This window comes from Chanodichthys erythropterus, chromosome 3, assembly GCF_024489055.1.
Source record: "Chanodichthys erythropterus isolate Z2021 chromosome 3, ASM2448905v1, whole genome shotgun sequence".
Lineage (NCBI taxonomy): Eukaryota > Metazoa > Chordata > Actinopteri > Cypriniformes > Xenocyprididae > Chanodichthys > Chanodichthys erythropterus.
Window position 1 is genome coordinate 64,462,361 of NC_090223.1, and position 18,833 is coordinate 64,481,193.

Below are 18,833 nucleotides of genomic sequence, written 5' to 3' on the forward strand. Positions count from 1 at the left end.
TTTACGCCAAATTCTGACTCTACCATCTGAATGTCTCAACAGAAATCGAGACTCATCAGACCAGGCAACATTTTTCCAGTCTTCAACTGTCCAATTTTGGTGAGCTTGTGCAAATTGTAGCCTCTTTTTTCCTATTTGTAGTGGAGATGAGTGGCACCCTGTGGGGTCTTCTGCTGTTGTAGCCCATCCCCCTCAAGGTTGTGCGTGTTGTGGCTTCACAAATGCTTTGCTGCATACCTCGGTTGTAGCGAGTGGTTATTTCAGTCAAAGTTGCTCTTCTATCAGCTTGAATCAGTTGGCTCATTCTCCTCTGACCTCTAGCATCAACAAGGCATTTTCACCCACAGGACTGCCGCATACTGGATGTTTTTCCCTTTTCACACCATTCTATGTAAACCCTAGAAATGGTTGTGCGTGAAAATCCCAGTAACTGAGCAGATTGTGAAATACTCAGACCAGCCCATCTGGCACCAACAACCATGCCACGCTCAAAATCGCTTAAATCACCTTTCTTTCCCATTCTGACATTCAGTTTGGAGTTCAGGAGATTGTCTTGACCAGGACCACACCCCTAAATGCATTGAAGCAACTGCCATGTGATTGGTTGATTAGATAATTGCATTAATGAGAAATTGAACGGGTGTTCCTAATAATCCTTTAGGTGAGTGTACACATAGTGACCTCACACAGTATGATCTCACTTCGATCATACCAAACGACATGTATGTCATCATCAGTCATAGCGGAGCCACTAAAAAACAGAGGAAACCATTGTCCGAAGATACTAGGAAGAGAAAACGTCAACTAGACCAAGAGAGAGCTCATTCTCGAGTCAACCTTGGACAAGCTTTTACGGAATTGCGTCAACTGAAACAGAGCGAAGGACTTCAAACCGATTCTGATGTGGCTTTTATGGTGTTGAACTTGTAAGTAACCTTGCCAAACAACTTTATTTTCTTACTGTTTCCATTAGATCTATTGTTATTTCATGTCCTTCGAGATATAGCCACTGTTATGTCATGTACTTAGCTTATGCAAGCATGCTAATTCACCTGCTATGTTACTAAGTGGTGGGATTGATGAGTGTTTCTCTATTTGTCATGTACGGGCTTTATGTGAGACAACTGCAGTTCACCCGGTAGTTTCAATAGTATAGTAAATTCCCAAAATATTGTTTACATTGCGTAAGCGACTGGCTTCACTTTAGACCAATACAAGATTTCAAAGCTTATGCCAAGGCATGCGTTGCTCCTGACTGTTGTCCAAGTTGAGTATTCATATCCTTTTGAAAGATTTACATACTATTGACAGTGTACTACGCTGGTGAGCGTTGTAGTCCAGAGCTGCGCTTGGAGCATTTACAACAGTGTGATTCACTGAAGGAACCTGCAGGGGGAGCTTCGCAAATCCTGCTTAGTTCTGCTTTAAAGGCAGGGTAGGTAAAAAATGTATAAAAAACTTTTTCAAAATTTGTTTAAAATTTATATATATATCAATACATAATTAAAATGTAAGTACTCTGAAAAAGAAAGTATAAAAATCAAGTGTCTGTAGACCTCTCAAGACTGTTTTAAAGACAGCTCATTATTTCCATTCACTCCACCCCCTCCCTTCTGGGCTCCTTCCAAAGCCACGCCCCCAAAACGTATGAACGCACGACTCCGACCACTGAGCTAGAAGACGCATTATTTACCTGAGACATGCGGAGAGGAAGGAGCACAATGCATGTAGTGACATCATGTCAGAATCACATGTAATAAAAATAACTTTATAATTATGAAGATAAACAAACAAGATGTATTTTAGTACTCACTATCAAGCTAGCATATTGATATTGGTAAAGTTTAAAATATATATTTTTTGATTCGCTAACGAGCTAGTTATCTATAAGGCAAAGCTAAAAACAGGTTGCATGATACACGTTTTTCCATTACCATCATTTACACTGTGATAAAGATGAATTTTGTGTAAGATTCATAACATATACGTTGTTCTACAGATAAACAGAGTAACATACACTCAAATATCAACTCACAACTGCATTGCAGACACAAAATAATAACACACACATCCGGTTCAACGCTGCTGCCTGTCTGCTGTCTGACCTACGCTCGGAGCTTCATGGAGTTTATCCTAAATCCTTCTCTTTATTCCTATTCACATAATATAACTTTCTTATTTTTCACTAGATTACTTAACCTATTGCATAGTATTATTAAACGGAACGATTTATTACTAGCAATCCACCAGCGTAATCACCTAGTGTTAGCCATAGCCTGCTAGCTACCGTCTACTTTCTTTTTTCCTTTAAACCAACCTTCCTTGTCGATTGAATGGCGGATTTATCCGATGTATGTTATTCTGATCTGTCCTCGCCAGATCGGGAAGCTGTGGAGACGTTGCTGCCCGGCATTCATCGATCCACCGCGAGGTACAGCGTCCCGCACATCACCCTCGCCCCAGGCACCGGCAAGCAACCGAGACATCCAGCCAGCGAGTCCCGTGTGCGTTGCAGTTTTTCGGACGGCGTTCATCAAACACACGGTCAGTCATGTCCGACGATTACCATGTGTATTAAATGCAACATGTACAGCTTAGCTCTTTCTGTCAGCAGTGAGACTTACACATGTGATAAATGCAGGGATATTGTCAGGCTGACAGAGAGAATCTCAGAATTAGAGACACGCATCCAAACTTTAATTGAGGATAGTGAGAATGAAAGGGCCTTAGATACTGCTTTGGATGCGACTAGCCTAGTAAACACTGCACATTCGGTTCCGGTTGTAGAAGCCACGCAGCAGGCTAACTGGGTGACTGTGAGGCGGCATAATGGCAAGAACAAACACCACTCTTCCATTCCGATTAGAACATCAAACAGGTTCTCCCCACTCAGTGAAGCACCCACTGAGAATCCTGTTGAAAGTGCCCTAGTTATTGGCGATTCTATTACACGGAACGTGAAAACAGAGACACCAGCCACCATAGTCACATGTTTGCCGGGGGCCAGAGCACCTGACATCAAAGCGAATTTAAAAGTGCTGGCTAATGCTAAACGTAAATATTCTAAAATCATTATCCACGTCGGCACAAATGATGTTCGACTTCGCCAGTCGGAGATCACTAAAATTAACATTAAAGAGGTGTGTGAACTCGCAAGTACAATGTCAGGAGAAGTAATTTGCTCTGGTCCCCTTCCTTTTTGTCGGAGTGATGAGATAGTTCATCACTCAATGGCTGGCTGTCTAAGTGGTGTCCGCAGAATAATATAGGTTTTATAGACAATTGGAAAAGCTTTTGGGGCAGACCTGATCTGTTGAAAAGAGATAGTATTCATCCCTCCCGGGATGGTGCTGCTCTTCTATCTAGAAATTTGGCAAATAGTCTTAGAGCTGAAACATGAAAAACCAGAGCCCAGATCAGGACGCAGACAAACTGGCTAAACCGACCGTCTGCTAGCCGCCTCACGTCACAGAACTCAAATAATTCACAGCACATAGAAACTCTTTCACCTAGATATTATCACATAGAGACTGTGTCTGTACCTCGAACTAGTAAATACAAAAAACTTCCAAAACCTTTTAAGGGTAAAAATTTTATTGATGTTCAAAAAATGAAAATCACAGATAAATCCGATAAACAAATGATAAAGCTTGGGTTACTGAATATTAGATCTATTTCTTCAAAAGCACTTATTGTAAATGAAATTATCACAGACAATAAACTAGAATTGCTGTGTTTGACAGAAACCTGGCTAAAACCAGACGATTACATTACTTTAAATGAATCTAGTCCTCAAGGTTATGATTATCGACACAATCCTCGACAGAAAGGCAAAGGAGGAGGTGTTCCTGTAATTTATAGTAATATATTCAGAACAATTCAAAACAATTTCAAATATAATTCCTTTGAAGTGATGGTGCTTTATGTAACATTATGTAAGTTGACATTTGTGCTGGCTACTGTATACAGGCCACCAGGGCACCATACTGACTTTATCAAAGAATTTGCTGAGTTTCTATCAGAGTTAGTACTGGCTGCGGATAAAGTCCTTGTTGTTGGTGATTTTAATATCCATGTAGATAATAATAAAGACGCATTTGGATTGGCATTTGCAGACATTTTAAACTCTATTGGAGTTAGACAACACGTGTCAGGACCCACTCATTGTCGTAATCATACCCTAGATCTAATACTGTTGCATGGAATTGATATTGATGCTGTTGAAATTCTACAGCAGAGCGATGATATATCAGATCATTATTTAGTCTTGTGTATAATACAATTAGCCAAGGCTGCAAAACCACCACCCAGCCATAAATATTGTAGAACAATCACGTCTATCACTAAAGATTGCTTTATAAATAATCTCCCCGAGCAGTTTCATCGCCTTAGTATACCTGACAACTTAGAAGAACTCGATGCTGCAACAGAAACTATTGGCTCTCTCTTTTCCAGCATATTAGATGCAGTCGCTCCTTTACGTCTAAAGAAGATTAAGGAAACTAATCCAACGCCGTGGTATGATGAGCACACTCGGGCCCTAAAACGAGCTGTTAGAAAAGCTGAACGTAGTTGGAAGAAAACAAAACTAGAAGTTTTTCGCCTTTCGTGGAAAGAAAAAATGATTGAGTACAGAACAGCCATAAGAAATGCTAGATCTACTTATTTTTCAAATCTCTTAATCGAAAACAAACATAATCCTAGGTATTTATTTGACACAGTGGCTAAATTAACTAGAAACAGAGATTCAACTGCTGACATTTCCAAAGAGCACAGCAGTAATGACTTTATGAACTTCTTTACTTGCAAGATTGACAATATTAGAGAGAAAATTATAAACATGCAACCGTCTACAGTTTCGCTTCAGACAGTGCACTGTAGTGTCCCTGAGGTAAAACTAGAATCATTCGCCGCTATAGGAGAGGAAGAATTATCTAAACTTATCAAATCATCAAAATAAACTACATGTATGCTAGACCCAATGCCGACTAAACTACTGAAAGAAATGCTTCCAGAGGTCGTAGGTCCACTTCTTGATATAATTAATTCATCTTTAACACTAGGATACGTGCCAAAAACCTTTAAGCAGGCTATTATAAAACCTCTTATTAAAAAACCTCAACTAGATCCGAGAGATTTAGTAAATTACAGGCCAATATCGAATCTACCTTTTCTGTCAAAGATACTAGAAAAGGCAGTTTCAACACAACTGTGCTCCTTTTTAGAAAGAAATGGAATCTGTGAGGATTTCCAGTCAGGATTTAGACCAAACCATAGTACTGAGACTGCTCTCGTTAGAGTTACAAACGATCTACTCCTATCATCCGATCGTGGCTGTATTTCTCTATTAGTGTTATTAGATCTCAGTGCTGCTTTTGACACTATCGATCATACCATTCTTTTAAAAAGACTTGAAAACTATATTGGCATTAGTGGAATTGCTTTGGCATGGTTCAAATCGTACCTATCTGACCGTTATCAGTCTGTAGTAGTTAATGAAGAGATGTCGTATCGATCACAGGTTCAATATGGAGTACCACAAGGCTCAGTACTAGGACCGTTGCTTTTCACTCTGTACATGCTGCCCTTAGGAGAGATAATTAGGAAGCATGGTGTTAGTTTTCACTGCTACGCTGACGATACTCAGCTCTATATTTCCTCGCGCCCTGACGAAACCTACAAATTCACAAAACTAACAGAATGCATAGCTGACATTAAAAAATGGATGACAAGAAATTTCTTATTATTAAATTCAGAAAAAACTGATATCCTAATCTTTGGACCAAAAACTTTGCACCCCTTGAACTGGTGATGGTGTTTTTTTTTTGTTTTTTTTTTTCTTTAATTTGCTTATTTGTTTGTCCAAGAATTATAATTGTAGAGGTCTATTTGAGTCATTCTTTGTTAATGTTTCCAGCCAAACTTTTTTTTTTTTTTTTTTTAACAGAAAAGTGAGAATTCTCCAGAGCCAAAACAGCTTGACGTACAGTCCGAAGTCCTCCAAACACAGGTTTTTAGTTGTATGATTCAAAACTCCATATAAATATTGAAATGCACGTGTACACATCTCTTGAACTGGTGACTTTCCATTTTGTGTTCTGTCTTACATACAGTTTTAGAAATGATCCCTCTCTCCCTTTTTTTTTTTTTTTTTCAGGATGTTTGGGAGAAGGCTGACAGTGTAGTCTGTAGTTCATCAGATGGTGACATTGACTCAAACTGTGCCACAACTGAAAAGGTTAATTATACATTTCTATCCATTGCTGATTAACTGTTATATGTGAGGAATAGAACGTTTAATTTTCACTTTTTCATGTTTCTGTCCCATGAAGAGTTATTTGCTAAAAATATAAAAGGACAGCAATCATTATAAAGAGACTTGGTCAAAAGTAAAAAAGAATAAAAATTCTTATTTGCAGTCACACATTATTTAGGTCTATTTTAGTATTCTCCGATGAATTATATTTAATGCATAGCAAAATGCTTACTAATTTTCTAAATTGATTTAAAAATTGTCACACTTAAAATTAGGTTGTAGTTTGTGAGCACAATTGTAAGCTAATGAACAGGGAAGTAAGCTTAATGTTAACTTTTTGGTAATCTGTTTTTTTGTTTTTTGGTAATGCTAATGTTTTTTTTATTTATTTTTTTTATTCCTGTATTACAGATTTGTGATGAGGCTTCCACACACAGCAGTGAGGATGATGAACACTTTACATGTTCTTTGCCATGTCAGCCTTCTTTCTTTTTTATTGAAAGAAGAGAATGGCAAGAACTAAGGCAACATCAAAAGGGCAGACTTTTTCAAGGTCTCCAGTGGACCAACATCATTGCCAAGGGAATAAAATCTGTTCATCCTTACTGCAGCTTTGGTTTTAAGAGACACCGTGTAAAAACCCTGCGGTCGAACACACTTGCTCCAGTTTTTACATGGGTGTGGGTTACTGTTGTTTTGAAAACTGCCCAGTCACTGTGCATGTTGAAGTGGCTGATGAACACACCCTAAAAGCAGCAGTGGTCTTCTCTGGAGGTGCTGTCCATCATAACACCAAGGAGCTGCATAGAAGACCAGTGCGTGCAAGTGCCAGGCAGTCAACTGCAGAGGTCCTTAAAAACAAATTACCTCGGAGCTTCTATCTGGAGTCTTTGGAAAAAATTCCACCGATAGTAATTGACTCTGGTTGCAGGGATGACGCTCCATCTAAGCAAGTTCTGAAAACTATTGCGTGGAGTGAGAAGAAAAAAAAACAGACTTCATTCTGATGAGCTTGTAAGTCTGAAGAGCATTGTTGACCAACAGCGTGGCACAGACTATGATGTTCTGCAGAGGGTAATGATGCACCCTAAAGGCATAATGCTCTGGTCAAGGAAGACACACTCCATCTTCTTCAAAAGGTGCAAGGAGGACATTGTATACCTGGATGCCACAGGTAGCATAATTCCACAAGAGAAAGCAAGTCCACCGTACTATGTGTATGAGCTCATAGTCCGAAATCCATCTAAGGGTGCATCACCATTACCCGTGGCAACCTATGTCACATGCGACCATACCACATCCTCTGTGACCTACTTCTTACAAGCTTTTCAGACTGATCTTGTAAGGATGCATGGAAATGGAGCAAACAAAAGGCTGGCTATGATCACATGTGATGGCTCCCTTGTGCTTATGCAGTCCATTGCCATAACATTCTGCAAAACTGGTCTGGAGGATCTGCTGAATAAATACTTCCTCCTCATCAGTGGGCAATATCCTGGAGACAAATTTGACCTCCCGATTCTTCACCGATGTTTAAGCCACATCATGAAGAATGCCAAGGATCTCTGCAAGAAAGGGTACATAAGAGTATAATTTATGTTGCATTTGAAATTAAATGCATGATTATAATTGTGTTTTGATTTCTTTTTGCAGAATTCCCCAACACTACAAGCTTGGGATGTACACATTCGGGCTCCTTGCGTGTTGCACTACACTGAAGGAGATGGATGAGGCACTTTCAAGTTCAGCAGTCATCTTTTGCAGTCCCTGCAATGGACCAAATGTTGCAAAGCACTACCAACATCTGCAGTTGCTTATGCAGCAAAGGGGGACATATGAACTTGATGACAAAAACATCATTGCTGAAGACTACAAGGTATTAGAATGTTAATATTAGTTTTTTTTTTTTTTCCAGCACAAGGCCTCATAGTTGTAACTCATTCAGTATTAAAAAAAAATCTAATTCTGTGTATGAACTTATTAAACACATTAATTAGTGAAAAATTAGTGTTAAATGGAATAAATGATTAGTAATGTATTATGATGTAAACATTTGAACTGTCTCAAATGAGAAATACTGCTTTTCAGCATGATGTTGGAACAACACCTCTCATGAACCATTTCCAGGGAATAATCAATGGTGCATTGCTTGACCTTGATGGTGAATGCAACATTTATTATGCTCCAGCATTTATCTCCAGTTTGGCAAAAATATTTCCTTCCGCATGCCACTCTGTGGTCTGGAATGATGCTAGGTAGGTTTGAGTCATTGGTTTAGGACGACAAATTATTCAATGCAGCATTTGTGTCCAGTTCTTTCACAAACTTTAAATGGTCTTCAGGGGATCTAGGACGTCACGGGACGGGCCCTGTGTACCATCAACTAAGTAGAGTGTACAACAAGGTTAAACAGTCAAAGAAACAGGTAAAATTGTTTTCAAAATTTAATCTTTTTCTTTTTTTTTTTTTTTTTTAAATGTGAACGGATAATAGATGTACTTAAAACTTTCAGAACTTTACTCAAGATAACCGCACCCAAGGAATTATGGAAAAAAGTCAATGGGACCTAAAGAACATCCAGTTCCAAAGGAAGAGGTGCAAAAGACTTGATGACTTTGTAGCAGTTTACCAACACATGCATGATGCTCTCCTCCTTGAATATGCGGATATGGAGAGATGCAGGAAAAAAGTATGGAGTACTACTTAAAGTCAGTTCAGTGTAAATGCCTTACTTGGTAGTTTAACCTGATCACAATTTTTGTATATATGTGGGTTTGTGTCTGAAAACATGTATATATTTAAGTCATTTAAAGTGGAAATGGAGGTGTGGAAAAAAAGCAGGAAGCGTAAAGGCATATACGTTTCACAGTCAGTGATGGAAGATTACCTTTCAAGGTAATCATTAAAAAGTTTTAACGATGCTGACATACAAAAACGCATTATGATTTGACTATTCTACATCCTGATGTTGTCTTCAGTCATTTTACATTCTTAAAAATAAGTAATTGTAACTTCTGTTAAGGCTATTTTGTCTAACCAAGTATTGTTTGAAGTCATGCTCTGTTAAAATCACCCAAAACCTTTTTTTTTTTCTTTTTTTTTTGACAGAAAAAAAGGGAGAACTCTCCACAGCCAAAAGTGCCTGATGTACAATATGAATTTATCCAAACACAGGTTGTTTTAGTTACTATATTGTATATTATTCCTATTACTTTTCAACCCCATGTTATTTCTTTATAGAATAAATTAAAAATAGATTTAAACCTTTAGTTATTTTTGCAAACATACTTTGCAGACATTCTTTATAATGTAAGTACGTACTTTGCTCCGTAATACAGTAACTTAAATAATTACAAGGCAACCTGCCACGCTTATTACCATGTAACAACACCAATGATCCCCTCGAATTTCTCAAACAGGCTTGTTCGGCAAGCATCCGTAAAACACTCACAGTACATTAATTTTGACGACTACGCGAATATATTGAACTGTGTTCATGCAGAAATACGATGTTATATCGACCAGTGAGTCGAGAGCGCACATGCACGATTTGTTTGCGCATCAATAATTGCGCTATGCATTAGTATGTCACTCCTGTATGTCACTGTATAATCATCTTTACCTTCATTACTATCGTCATCCAACAAAACATCCACCAGAACACTGGTTTCTTTCCCAACTGAGGGTTAGTTTGCGTTTTGAGCCACCGTTCAGTCAGCAGCACAATGAGAAACGGACTGGGCTGAACCGAAGCAATTACAGAATACGTCCGAGAGGTGGTGCATCGTTTTAAGTGTGTTTTTAAATTTAGTTTAATTACATGTGACGCATTAATAAATTAAGGAATTTTGTATTGTAGTAATATTTAAATTTTTATTTCTCGCCGCGGCCCACAGGTTGGGAACTTTTTTACAGTCTATGGTTGGGAACCAGTCTAGAGTATATAATATGCATGCTTTGTTGAAATTATAGTTGAAGTCATTTAATTATGTATATGTATATGTGTGGCATATGTCCTGTTTTGTATAGAATACACAAGACATGGTCAAATGTGATGCTCCATCCACTGCAATGACAGAGATTTGGAAAGACACAAAGGGCACTCCATTACAGGTGATGTTTAAACAAATTGATGTTGTCATGAGTAGTTGTTCAGATGTGTTAAGGATTCTTATAAAAATGTAGAATTTTTGTATAATTTATATTCCATTTTTATTAATAGAATTCACAAGACGTGGTCAAATGTGACACTCCATCTACATCCACTATGACAGGGAAGCAGGACAAAACAAAAAGTACCACCATTGACGCTCAATCCCAGGTGATGTATAAAAAAAAAAAAAAAAAAGTCAGCACAGCAAGTAATTATTCAAATGTGTTCTGATGAATCTTCTGAGTTTTAACTTTTACAATAAGTTTATATAAAATTCTATAAGATTGTGCATCAAAATGTTGTTCCAGGTTTGTGTGATCATAAATCCAACATTACAGCTGGATTACATATTATCACAGCATTGTTTATGTAACCATAATTGTCTGTTTGTATACTATCTCTAGAGTAAAGAAATGTGTTATCTTGACCCTCAGCTAAAAGCCTTGTGGAAAAAAAAAAAGACACAGAAGTGGTTATTTCTGTGGTTCCCTCTCAAATTAGAGGGAGAAGCTATTTAGTCCTCCACAGTGAGATCCGGACGCTTAGGCCTCACACATGGCTTACAGGCGAGGTATGTTGGTGAAACGGTAGCAGCATGATCGTTAAATTTATTAAAATCGTAATAAATTCTGATGTGTTTGCATTTTTTTAACATTATTTTAGATCATTGAGTGTCTAATGCATTACACTGTCACCAAGCTTCATTTGGAAAAAAAAATATATATCATGAACCATTACACAGCCGATGTGATCCTCACTGGGGACAGAAAAGCAGTGAGAAGACACAGTTTGTCAAAGGTACATTGTTTTTATTTGGTAGATGTACAAATGCAGAGTGTGATAGTAGTTTAAATAAATATTAAACTAACTTATTACTGTTAAAATAACTTCTTTTTTTTTTAACATGTAACAGGTTAACTTTGACGACTACGAGGCCATTGTATCTTTCATTAATGTTGGAGAAACACACTGGAAGTTTCTGGTTTGTACATAACTATAAATTGTTAAATGTGACCATTCCAATTGTCTTTTGTTCCGAATATTTAAATAATGCATACTTTTATTACAGTACATCAATGCAGCAGAAAGCTCTGTGTACTATCTTGATCCTTTACCAAACTCTGCAGAGCAGGTGGAATCAGAACTTGCTGCACATAAATTCTGGTACTTGGCAATCTCCGTTATTATCCATGACCACATACAGCGCATTGCATCTGTTTGTCTAAATTGTAGAACAGGCAATAAAGCACTGTAGATGGGCAGAGTGGCCATAAATGGAGTTTAACTACAGAGGTAATGGTCAAAATGGTTACTATTATTGACAACGGGTCCTAAACGCTGGATAGATAATGTTAGTAATGGTGCTGCACAGAGTTTGATGGTTAAAAATGAGCCAGTTAAATTAATCCAACATTCCAAGAGCATCTATCCCCTCTTCTTGTGTAATTTATAAGACTGAAAAAAAAAAAAAAAAAAAAAAAAAAAAAAACGAGGGATATGGCAGCTAAAATTCATTAAATGACTGAAATGGTGATAGTCTTAATTTTAAAACCATCTTTGAAACCAATATGGTCAAATTGTAGACTGGAGTTTTTTTTTTTTTTTACACAACCTTTTTTGTCTTTCTAATTCTTCATAAAATAAAATGTAATTGTATAACGTTTATAATGTAACATTTTATTGTCACAGTGAATACTTTCAAACCAGGACCATCCACCACCGTACAAGAGACTGGGTGGATATTGAGTTCAGAGGAGCTGTTATGAAACACCCAATTCAACTGGATGGATGTAGCTGTGGTGTGATTGTCCTCATGGTACAAATCATTTGTTGAAATGATTTTATTCTGACAATAATATGAAATTTACCATTTGTGTATTTTTGGAAAGGAGCTACTTAGTTTTTAGCCAGCATATTTATGTAATGTACATCTCATATATCTTTTTTTTTTTTTTTTTAAGATGGCAAAGGCAGTCATGGAGGCATTTCCTGAATTGCCTAAAATGGAATTTGGGAAGTCTAAAAAACACATGGCCCAGGAACGCAGGGCTTTGGCACTGAAAATACTTGAAGCATCAGGTATTTTTAATTTTTTTTCATATGTATTTATATTGCCATTTATGTACTTTTAGTCTAAAATTTCCATTTCCATTAGTGTTTGATGCACAGAACAACTGCTCCATGTGTGCGGCATCTAAACCACCAAGTCCAGGGCCTTCCATGACTGACTGGGTAAGGCGGTGTTTTTAATTGGTTATATTTATATGTATACGTATATATATATATATATATATATATATTTTTTTTTTTTTTTTTTTTTTTTACTATTTTCAAATGGAAAGAGAAAAGTGTATAGGGTTCAGAGATTGAGGATTATTACTTGTTTGCTAGAATTGTCAATGGAGTAAACATTTAAAAAAAATTTACATTCTCCTCACTGTCTCAAAATACATTGCAAGTCACAGTGATGCATCCATATCTCTTCTCTACCTTGCACTTGCCTTCTTGCAGCTGTCAAGTTCATTAACTAGTCTACTGCAGTTTCTCAAGTAATGTAAATGAGAACCTGATATTAATGTAACATTTGGTGAAATAAAGGTAAACTTGTGGGGAGCGATTTGAAAATGGCTTTGGTGCAGAAAATGTTTGCATGATCTCTTTCTAGTAAAGTGTTTTGTCCCTTTTCAGATACAGTGGGACAGCTGTACACGGTGGTTCCATGCAGTGTGCGTGCCGTTGAACAAAGTACAGTTTGAGCAAGCAAAAAACACGGCCTGGGATTGTTGTTTGTGTGATTAGCTTTTTTTTTCTTTTTTTTTTTTTGACTTAACATTTTTTTCCTCAAGCACTACTTGTTTTGTCTCTTATTACAAATGGCATAATGTTCAACTATAATAATACAAAATGAAAACCATTGAACTATGATCACACTGACCTCAGTGAAACTAACTTGACCCTTTGAACTGTGTAGATCTTGATATTGTAGACTCCAATCCCTGTCCCATGTTAATTTTCACAGGGTTTAGAGTTTATGTTCATCCCAAAGAATCGGTTGAAAATTTCATGTCAACTCTGAAGGAATTTTAATAATGGCAGTACAAAATGCAAGAAATGACCAATGTTATGTATTTTGACAGACTTTGCCTTTAATTTTCTTAAACTCTACAGTAAAATCCCATGAAAATTGATGTAGACAGAGAGATGTTTATTCCAAAGAAGAATCCATTGAAAATTTCATGTCAACTCTGAAGGAATTTTAATAATGGCAGTACAAAATGCAAGAAATGACCAATGTTATAATGTATTTTGACAGACTTTGCCTTTAATTTTCTTTAAAACTTTACAGTAAAATCCCATGAAAATTGATGTGGACAGAGAGATGTTCATCCTAAAGAAGTACAAAATGCAAAAAATGACCAATGTTGTAATGTATTTTGACAGACTTTGTCTTTAATTTACTGTAAAACTCCACATTAAAATATCTTAGAGTAGCCTACAATTGAAGCTTATTTTTGTGCAACATAAATGTAGTTTTAATATGTTTTACTTGTCATTGGCCAAATTGTATGAACAACCTCTGAAATACACGTCTTTCTCTGCTTTTTGGCCGCTCCATGTATCCGTACTGTAATTCCCCAAATAGACGAGCATTAATATGCAGGCGGCGGCTGGTTTGACCGAGCTTTTGCAGATGACGGCTCACTTGACTGCGGTGCTAGCTGCATTTAGAGTCTAACTAGCGTTATTAACTTACAATAAACATTAACTAAAGCTGGTTACATAAAATACAACTATTGACTAGATTCATGAGAGGTCAGGTAATGCGTTCAAATATCAAATATGCAGTAATTTCATCAACTTACCAGCGAGCGAACTTCGGAATCACTGAAAATGAATGGCATTCAGCGCTGGAACTATCAGTTCTATCAGCAGAACTATCGGCTGCTCCATGACACGCGCTACTTCCGCATTCCAAAGTTCCTATGGAAGTCTATGGGAGTGTCGCAACTCTGTTTTTCAACGGCTCTGGGTTGAACATGATTGAAAAATCCGTCCCTTTCTCACTTTGGTGGTGCGTTCACTAACCCTAATGAAGGAACCGCCCCTGGCGGTCCTGTCCTGTTACTTATATGCAGGGGTGTTTTTGATGATGGTGGAGGCAGGTGTTGTCTAATGTTTATAACCAGTGGTAGGCCTACTTAATGGTTTTCTGAAAGTGCATAAACTGTTGAGAGGTGGATGAACTATTTCTGACATGTCAGAGATGGGTAAACTGCATTTATTTGCGTATAGCCTTCACGACAGCCCTACGCTGTGTGTGACTGAGCTGGATCTCGAGTAGAGAGAGGGGGCATAACTTTACCCCACCCCTTTCTGCTTTTAATGTGACTCCACTCCAAACGCTTTCTTCATTTTGTTTATTAACGTTTTTAATTTCAAAAGCATTTCTAAATTCAGTTCATATTTCCAACAAACGAAATTTCAAGCCAAAATAACGAAATGGTTAAAAAAAAATATCGCAAAAGTTTTGCGCAAATCTGTAATGGAAACGCGGCTACATGATATAGAAATTAACAACAACAAGAATAAACGAAACTCGCAAATAATAATTAATTATAATAATAATAATAATAATAATAATACGTGTTTCTCTTTTTTTTATTGCATTTCTGCTGTGTTGGACTATGATGTCGCCACTGCGTAAAAATATTTCTCAAACGTCAGTGCCCCCCCGCCGCTGACCCAATGCCCCTCCAGTAGATCTGCTCTGGCGCCGACTCTGGGGAGGGGTAACTCGATTTACGAACTGCCGTCACCGCCCTGACGTCATGTGGGTATATGTTGCTTTCTCATACCATGTGTGCAAACCTGGCACAAATATAATCTAAATATATAAACTATATATAACAGTAAGGTCCGGTCAAGTGACTTATTAATTAAATTCTGATCGGATTATGATGGTAATAGGCACTTAGCTAAAGGTAAAATTAGTTTTGTGCCTCTGACAAGTGTTTTCGATCTTCTTTTTGCTCTGAATAGTATGTGGTAAATACTTGAGGTTTGCCAAAGACTTGTCCCACCACCTACAACACAAATGAGTGTTTCTTCAAGTGCTTCCATGCTTGAAAAATGCGCAGAAAATTACTTTTAAACAGGAAATGGTGGAATTTTACCAAACATATTTACAGCGGGTCTATTCGAACGAGATTAGTATTACCTGAGGTAATTTTTCCGGACCTTTTTTCAGAAGGTAAAAGTCGCCGTAATCTTTACTGACATTGTCCGTGATGCTTACTGAGATGGCACATTTGGACGGGACTAAAATCACTGAGAAGCTCTGGTAATGATTACTTTACCCCACCTCCCCATGTCAAACTAATCCCGTCCGAATAGGGCTAATGTCAGTAAAGATTACGGCGACTTTTACCTTATTTAAAAAGGTCCGGAAAAATTTGTTCAGTCGCGCATGTGCAATATTCTATAGGTTCTGTACTTCTAGTAGTTCACCTGTTGATTCAATTGATTAGTTCATTTCATGAGTCTTTCAGGTTTTTGAGTCGTTCCTTAATCACGTGACAGACCCATACACTAATATATTAGACCAATATCAAGTCTGCCTAGGTAGGAAAAGCAATTATCATAGCCTACCAGCTAGTGTTGCTTTCGTCAACGAAAATTATGACTAAATATCGTCGTCAACGAACCTTTATCACGTGACGAAAACGAGACGAGACGCAACGTAAATGCTGGACATGTGACGATGAGGATAATTAAATATATAATGCAATATTGTTGACGAATAAAAACGAGACAAAATGTGGTTTACAAAATAAAAACTATGCTAAAATGTGTCTTCATTTTCATTAAACAATATATATATATATATATATATATATACATACATACATACATGCTATATAAGAGGTCGCGTTAACCGAAAATTTTCCAATTTAACCAATGAAATAAAATACAGCACCACCAACAAGTAACAAACAATCACAAACCATGAATATGTAACCACCCAGTTGAAAAAAATACTATAGTGAATACTACAGTCTTTTTGAACCATACTATAGTAAATTTTTGTATACTGTATATATTATGGTATTTACAACACTTTGTTAATGAATACTACAGAATACTGTAGTATATAATGAACTGATAAACTGTTATGAATACAGTAGTATACTTTAGTTTTTACTACAGTAAACTGTAGTGTATATTGTAGTATAATATACCCTAAAATTGTAGAAAACTTACAATATTGGGTAAAGTAATTTGTTTATATTACTATAGTTGCTATTATCACAGCAACTATAGAATTACCACAATAAATTAATTCAAACACTATAGTATTTACTATAAATTACTATATTATTTTTTCACCTGGGCGCAAGCAACGTGAGACGATTTGTAAAATACCAAATAATGATCGAATAAATACACAACAAATAAACGTGATCGATTAAAAACAACACAAAGAAACTTTTTACCATGTTCTCTTCTTCCGACATTGTTTGTTTGTCGCTAACTCCGCCCACATCCAACGCGAGACTGTTACCCCGCCCACTTCCGGCCTCATCGGATCTGTCAAAATGACTGACGGGCGGCAGATTTTTTCTGTCACTGCTAAAAAAATCCACCAATCACGGAAAATTTTCAGTTAACGCGACCTCTTGTTTTAGGGACACGTGGAGGAATAGATGGAAGAGTAGATGTGGTGGAGTAAACAGTTCAATGTTCATTCTTCAGAACTCTACTGGTGACGTCACGGACACTACGTCTATATTTTTTACATCTGGCGGCAGCTGCTGCTGCTGCTGGGATTTCTATCAGCCGGCATCACAGTACCACCCACCGAATCAACTTCAGCAGGGGAACCTGGCAAATAATGAGAGCATGATATTAAGGTCAAGAGGTGCCAAGAAGCCTGGATCTATCAAAAAAAAATATTTTTCTTATGCTTACTTTTCCTGTAATGTCTTCCGTGACTCTCCGTCATGAAGGCGCTCAAGAAGATCCAGGCATTCTGTAAACGTTTTTTAGAAGAGATCTGATTAGTCATGTTTGATTGAGATATGTAGTTCATGTAAGGTAATGTTATCATGAAAAACGCTGCATTTGTTGCTGTTACTACGACAGTCTCTGGATGCCCATGAACATTTATTCAATGCTAAACATTCATTGTCAATCTCCTGTGTTTTACACTCATCAAGGTTTGACACAAACAATTTTACTGTCACTCATGTCAGGGCTTTATATCTTTTTCAAGCAATGTCATTTCCATTTTGTACTTGTTGTTGGTCTCACCTTTGGACACACGTGGTCTTATCCACGCCCCAGGGTTAAAGGCGTGAACCGTTCCCGTCTGATGACCCATACAGCTGAACTATAGGCCCAGAGCTGCCAATGCAGGGGAACCTGCCAAATAATGAGAGTATGATATTAATTATGGTCAAGAGGTGCCAAGGCGGCCTTAATCTGTCAAAAAAAAAAAATCTCTTTTTCTCATGCTTACTTTTCTTATTCTTTGGTTTTCTTTTAAACCAGTCATGATCCAAAATGGCCTGTAACGTCATCCGTGACTTTACATCATGAAGCTGCTCAAAAAGTTCCTGGCATTCTGTAAACGTTTTTTAGAAGAGATCTGATTTGTCATGTTTGACTGAGACATGTAGTTCATGTAAGGTAATGTTACCATGAAACACACTGCATTTGTTACTATGACTTTCTCTGGATGCCCACTGATAATGTCACTGTCACTCATGTCAGGGCTTTATATGTTTTTCACACTAGTTATTGGTCTCACCTTTGGACACGCGTGGTCTCATCCAAAAGCAACAAGTTATTCTCAGGACCAGCAGATCCAGCAGTTTGCGTATGTCGTCAGTTATCGCCCATTCAGCGTTCTTTCTGATTGCACTGATTAATAGAGGTTCATCATCTCCTGTAAGAAACACATGATCAGTGTTCAGTAAAACACCATCAGTGAACTGTAGTAAATAAGTCATCAGTGAACTGTGCTTAAAAAGCCGACTCACGTCTTTCTTCGACGAGCAGTGCGTCTCCAAAGTCCATCAGCTTTACATGCAGGGTATTTTTGTGGACAAGGATGTTTTTCATATGCGTGCGATGATAAACACCTCGTCTCATGCAGTGATGAAGAGCAACAATGAGCCCCCGAGAGATGAGTTTCACCTCGGTTTCGGTCAGGTTACCTGTGTTTCGCTCGACATACTCAAACAGGTTGATGTAGGAACGTGGATACTCCATGATCAAGATGTCTTGATCTTCCATGACAAAGTGATCATATAATTGTACGAGATACTTGCTAGTTGGAGGCTTTTGCACCATCAACATTGCAGCTGCCTCTTGACTTAAAGGGTAGGAATACCCAGGCTAAAGAAAAGAGATTGACAAAAG

At 37.5% G+C, this 18,833-nt stretch overlaps 1 protein-coding gene and 1 pseudogene across 6 annotated transcripts; one reads left to right on the forward strand and one right to left on the reverse strand.

Annotated features, from left to right (window-relative positions):
• Positions 1 to 18,833, reverse strand: part of LOC137005239 (uncharacterized) — a 615,607-nt pseudogene that overhangs the window by 58,160 nt on the left and 538,614 nt on the right.
• Positions 2,015 to 14,051, forward strand: LOC137007103 (uncharacterized). Of its 6 annotated transcripts, XM_067368429.1 has the most exons (19): positions 2,015 to 2,544; positions 5,948 to 6,010; positions 6,158 to 6,238; positions 6,668 to 7,833; positions 7,910 to 8,132; positions 8,345 to 8,511; positions 8,599 to 8,681; positions 8,769 to 9,151; positions 9,365 to 9,430; positions 10,286 to 10,369; positions 10,479 to 10,577; positions 10,844 to 10,980; positions 11,073 to 11,207; positions 11,323 to 11,391; positions 11,479 to 11,573; positions 12,099 to 12,225; positions 12,371 to 12,488; positions 12,565 to 12,641; positions 13,098 to 14,051. In XM_067368429.1, exons 13-19 carry the CDS (start codon positions 11,088 to 11,090, stop codon positions 13,206 to 13,208), a joined length of 717 nt encoding a protein of 238 aa, XP_067224530.1. In that variant the 5' UTR covers positions 2,015 to 2,544; positions 5,948 to 6,010; positions 6,158 to 6,238; positions 6,668 to 7,833; positions 7,910 to 8,132; positions 8,345 to 8,511; positions 8,599 to 8,681; positions 8,769 to 9,151; positions 9,365 to 9,430; positions 10,286 to 10,369; positions 10,479 to 10,577; positions 10,844 to 10,980; positions 11,073 to 11,087; the 3' UTR covers positions 13,209 to 14,051. The 6 variants fall into 6 exon arrangements, 2 of the variants coding, with proteins under 2 accessions (XP_067224530.1, XP_067224505.1); XR_010892563.1 differs by lacking the exons at positions 9,365 to 9,430; positions 11,479 to 11,573; positions 12,371 to 12,488; positions 12,565 to 12,641; positions 13,098 to 14,051 and having other exon boundaries at positions 8,769 to 8,945; XR_010892561.1 differs by lacking the exons at positions 9,365 to 9,430; positions 10,286 to 10,369; positions 10,479 to 10,577; ... (6 more) ...; positions 12,565 to 12,641; positions 13,098 to 14,051 and having other exon boundaries at positions 8,769 to 8,975; positions 9,060 to 9,151.

Excerpts from the sequence above, each read along its gene's own strand:
- LOC137007103 (XM_067368404.1), top strand. The coding sequence starts at position 7,334 with ATGATGCACCCTAAAGGCATAATGCTCTGGTCAAGGAAGACACACTCC. Across the intron at positions 7,834-7,909 it reads AAGGATCTCTGCAAGAAAGG|AATTCCCCAACACTACAAGC; the intron begins GTACATAAGAGT and ends TTCTTTTTGCAG. Across the intron at positions 8,512-8,598 it reads GTGGTCTGGAATGATGCTAG|GGGATCTAGGACGTCACGGG; the intron begins GTAGGTTTGAGT and ends AATGGTCTTCAG.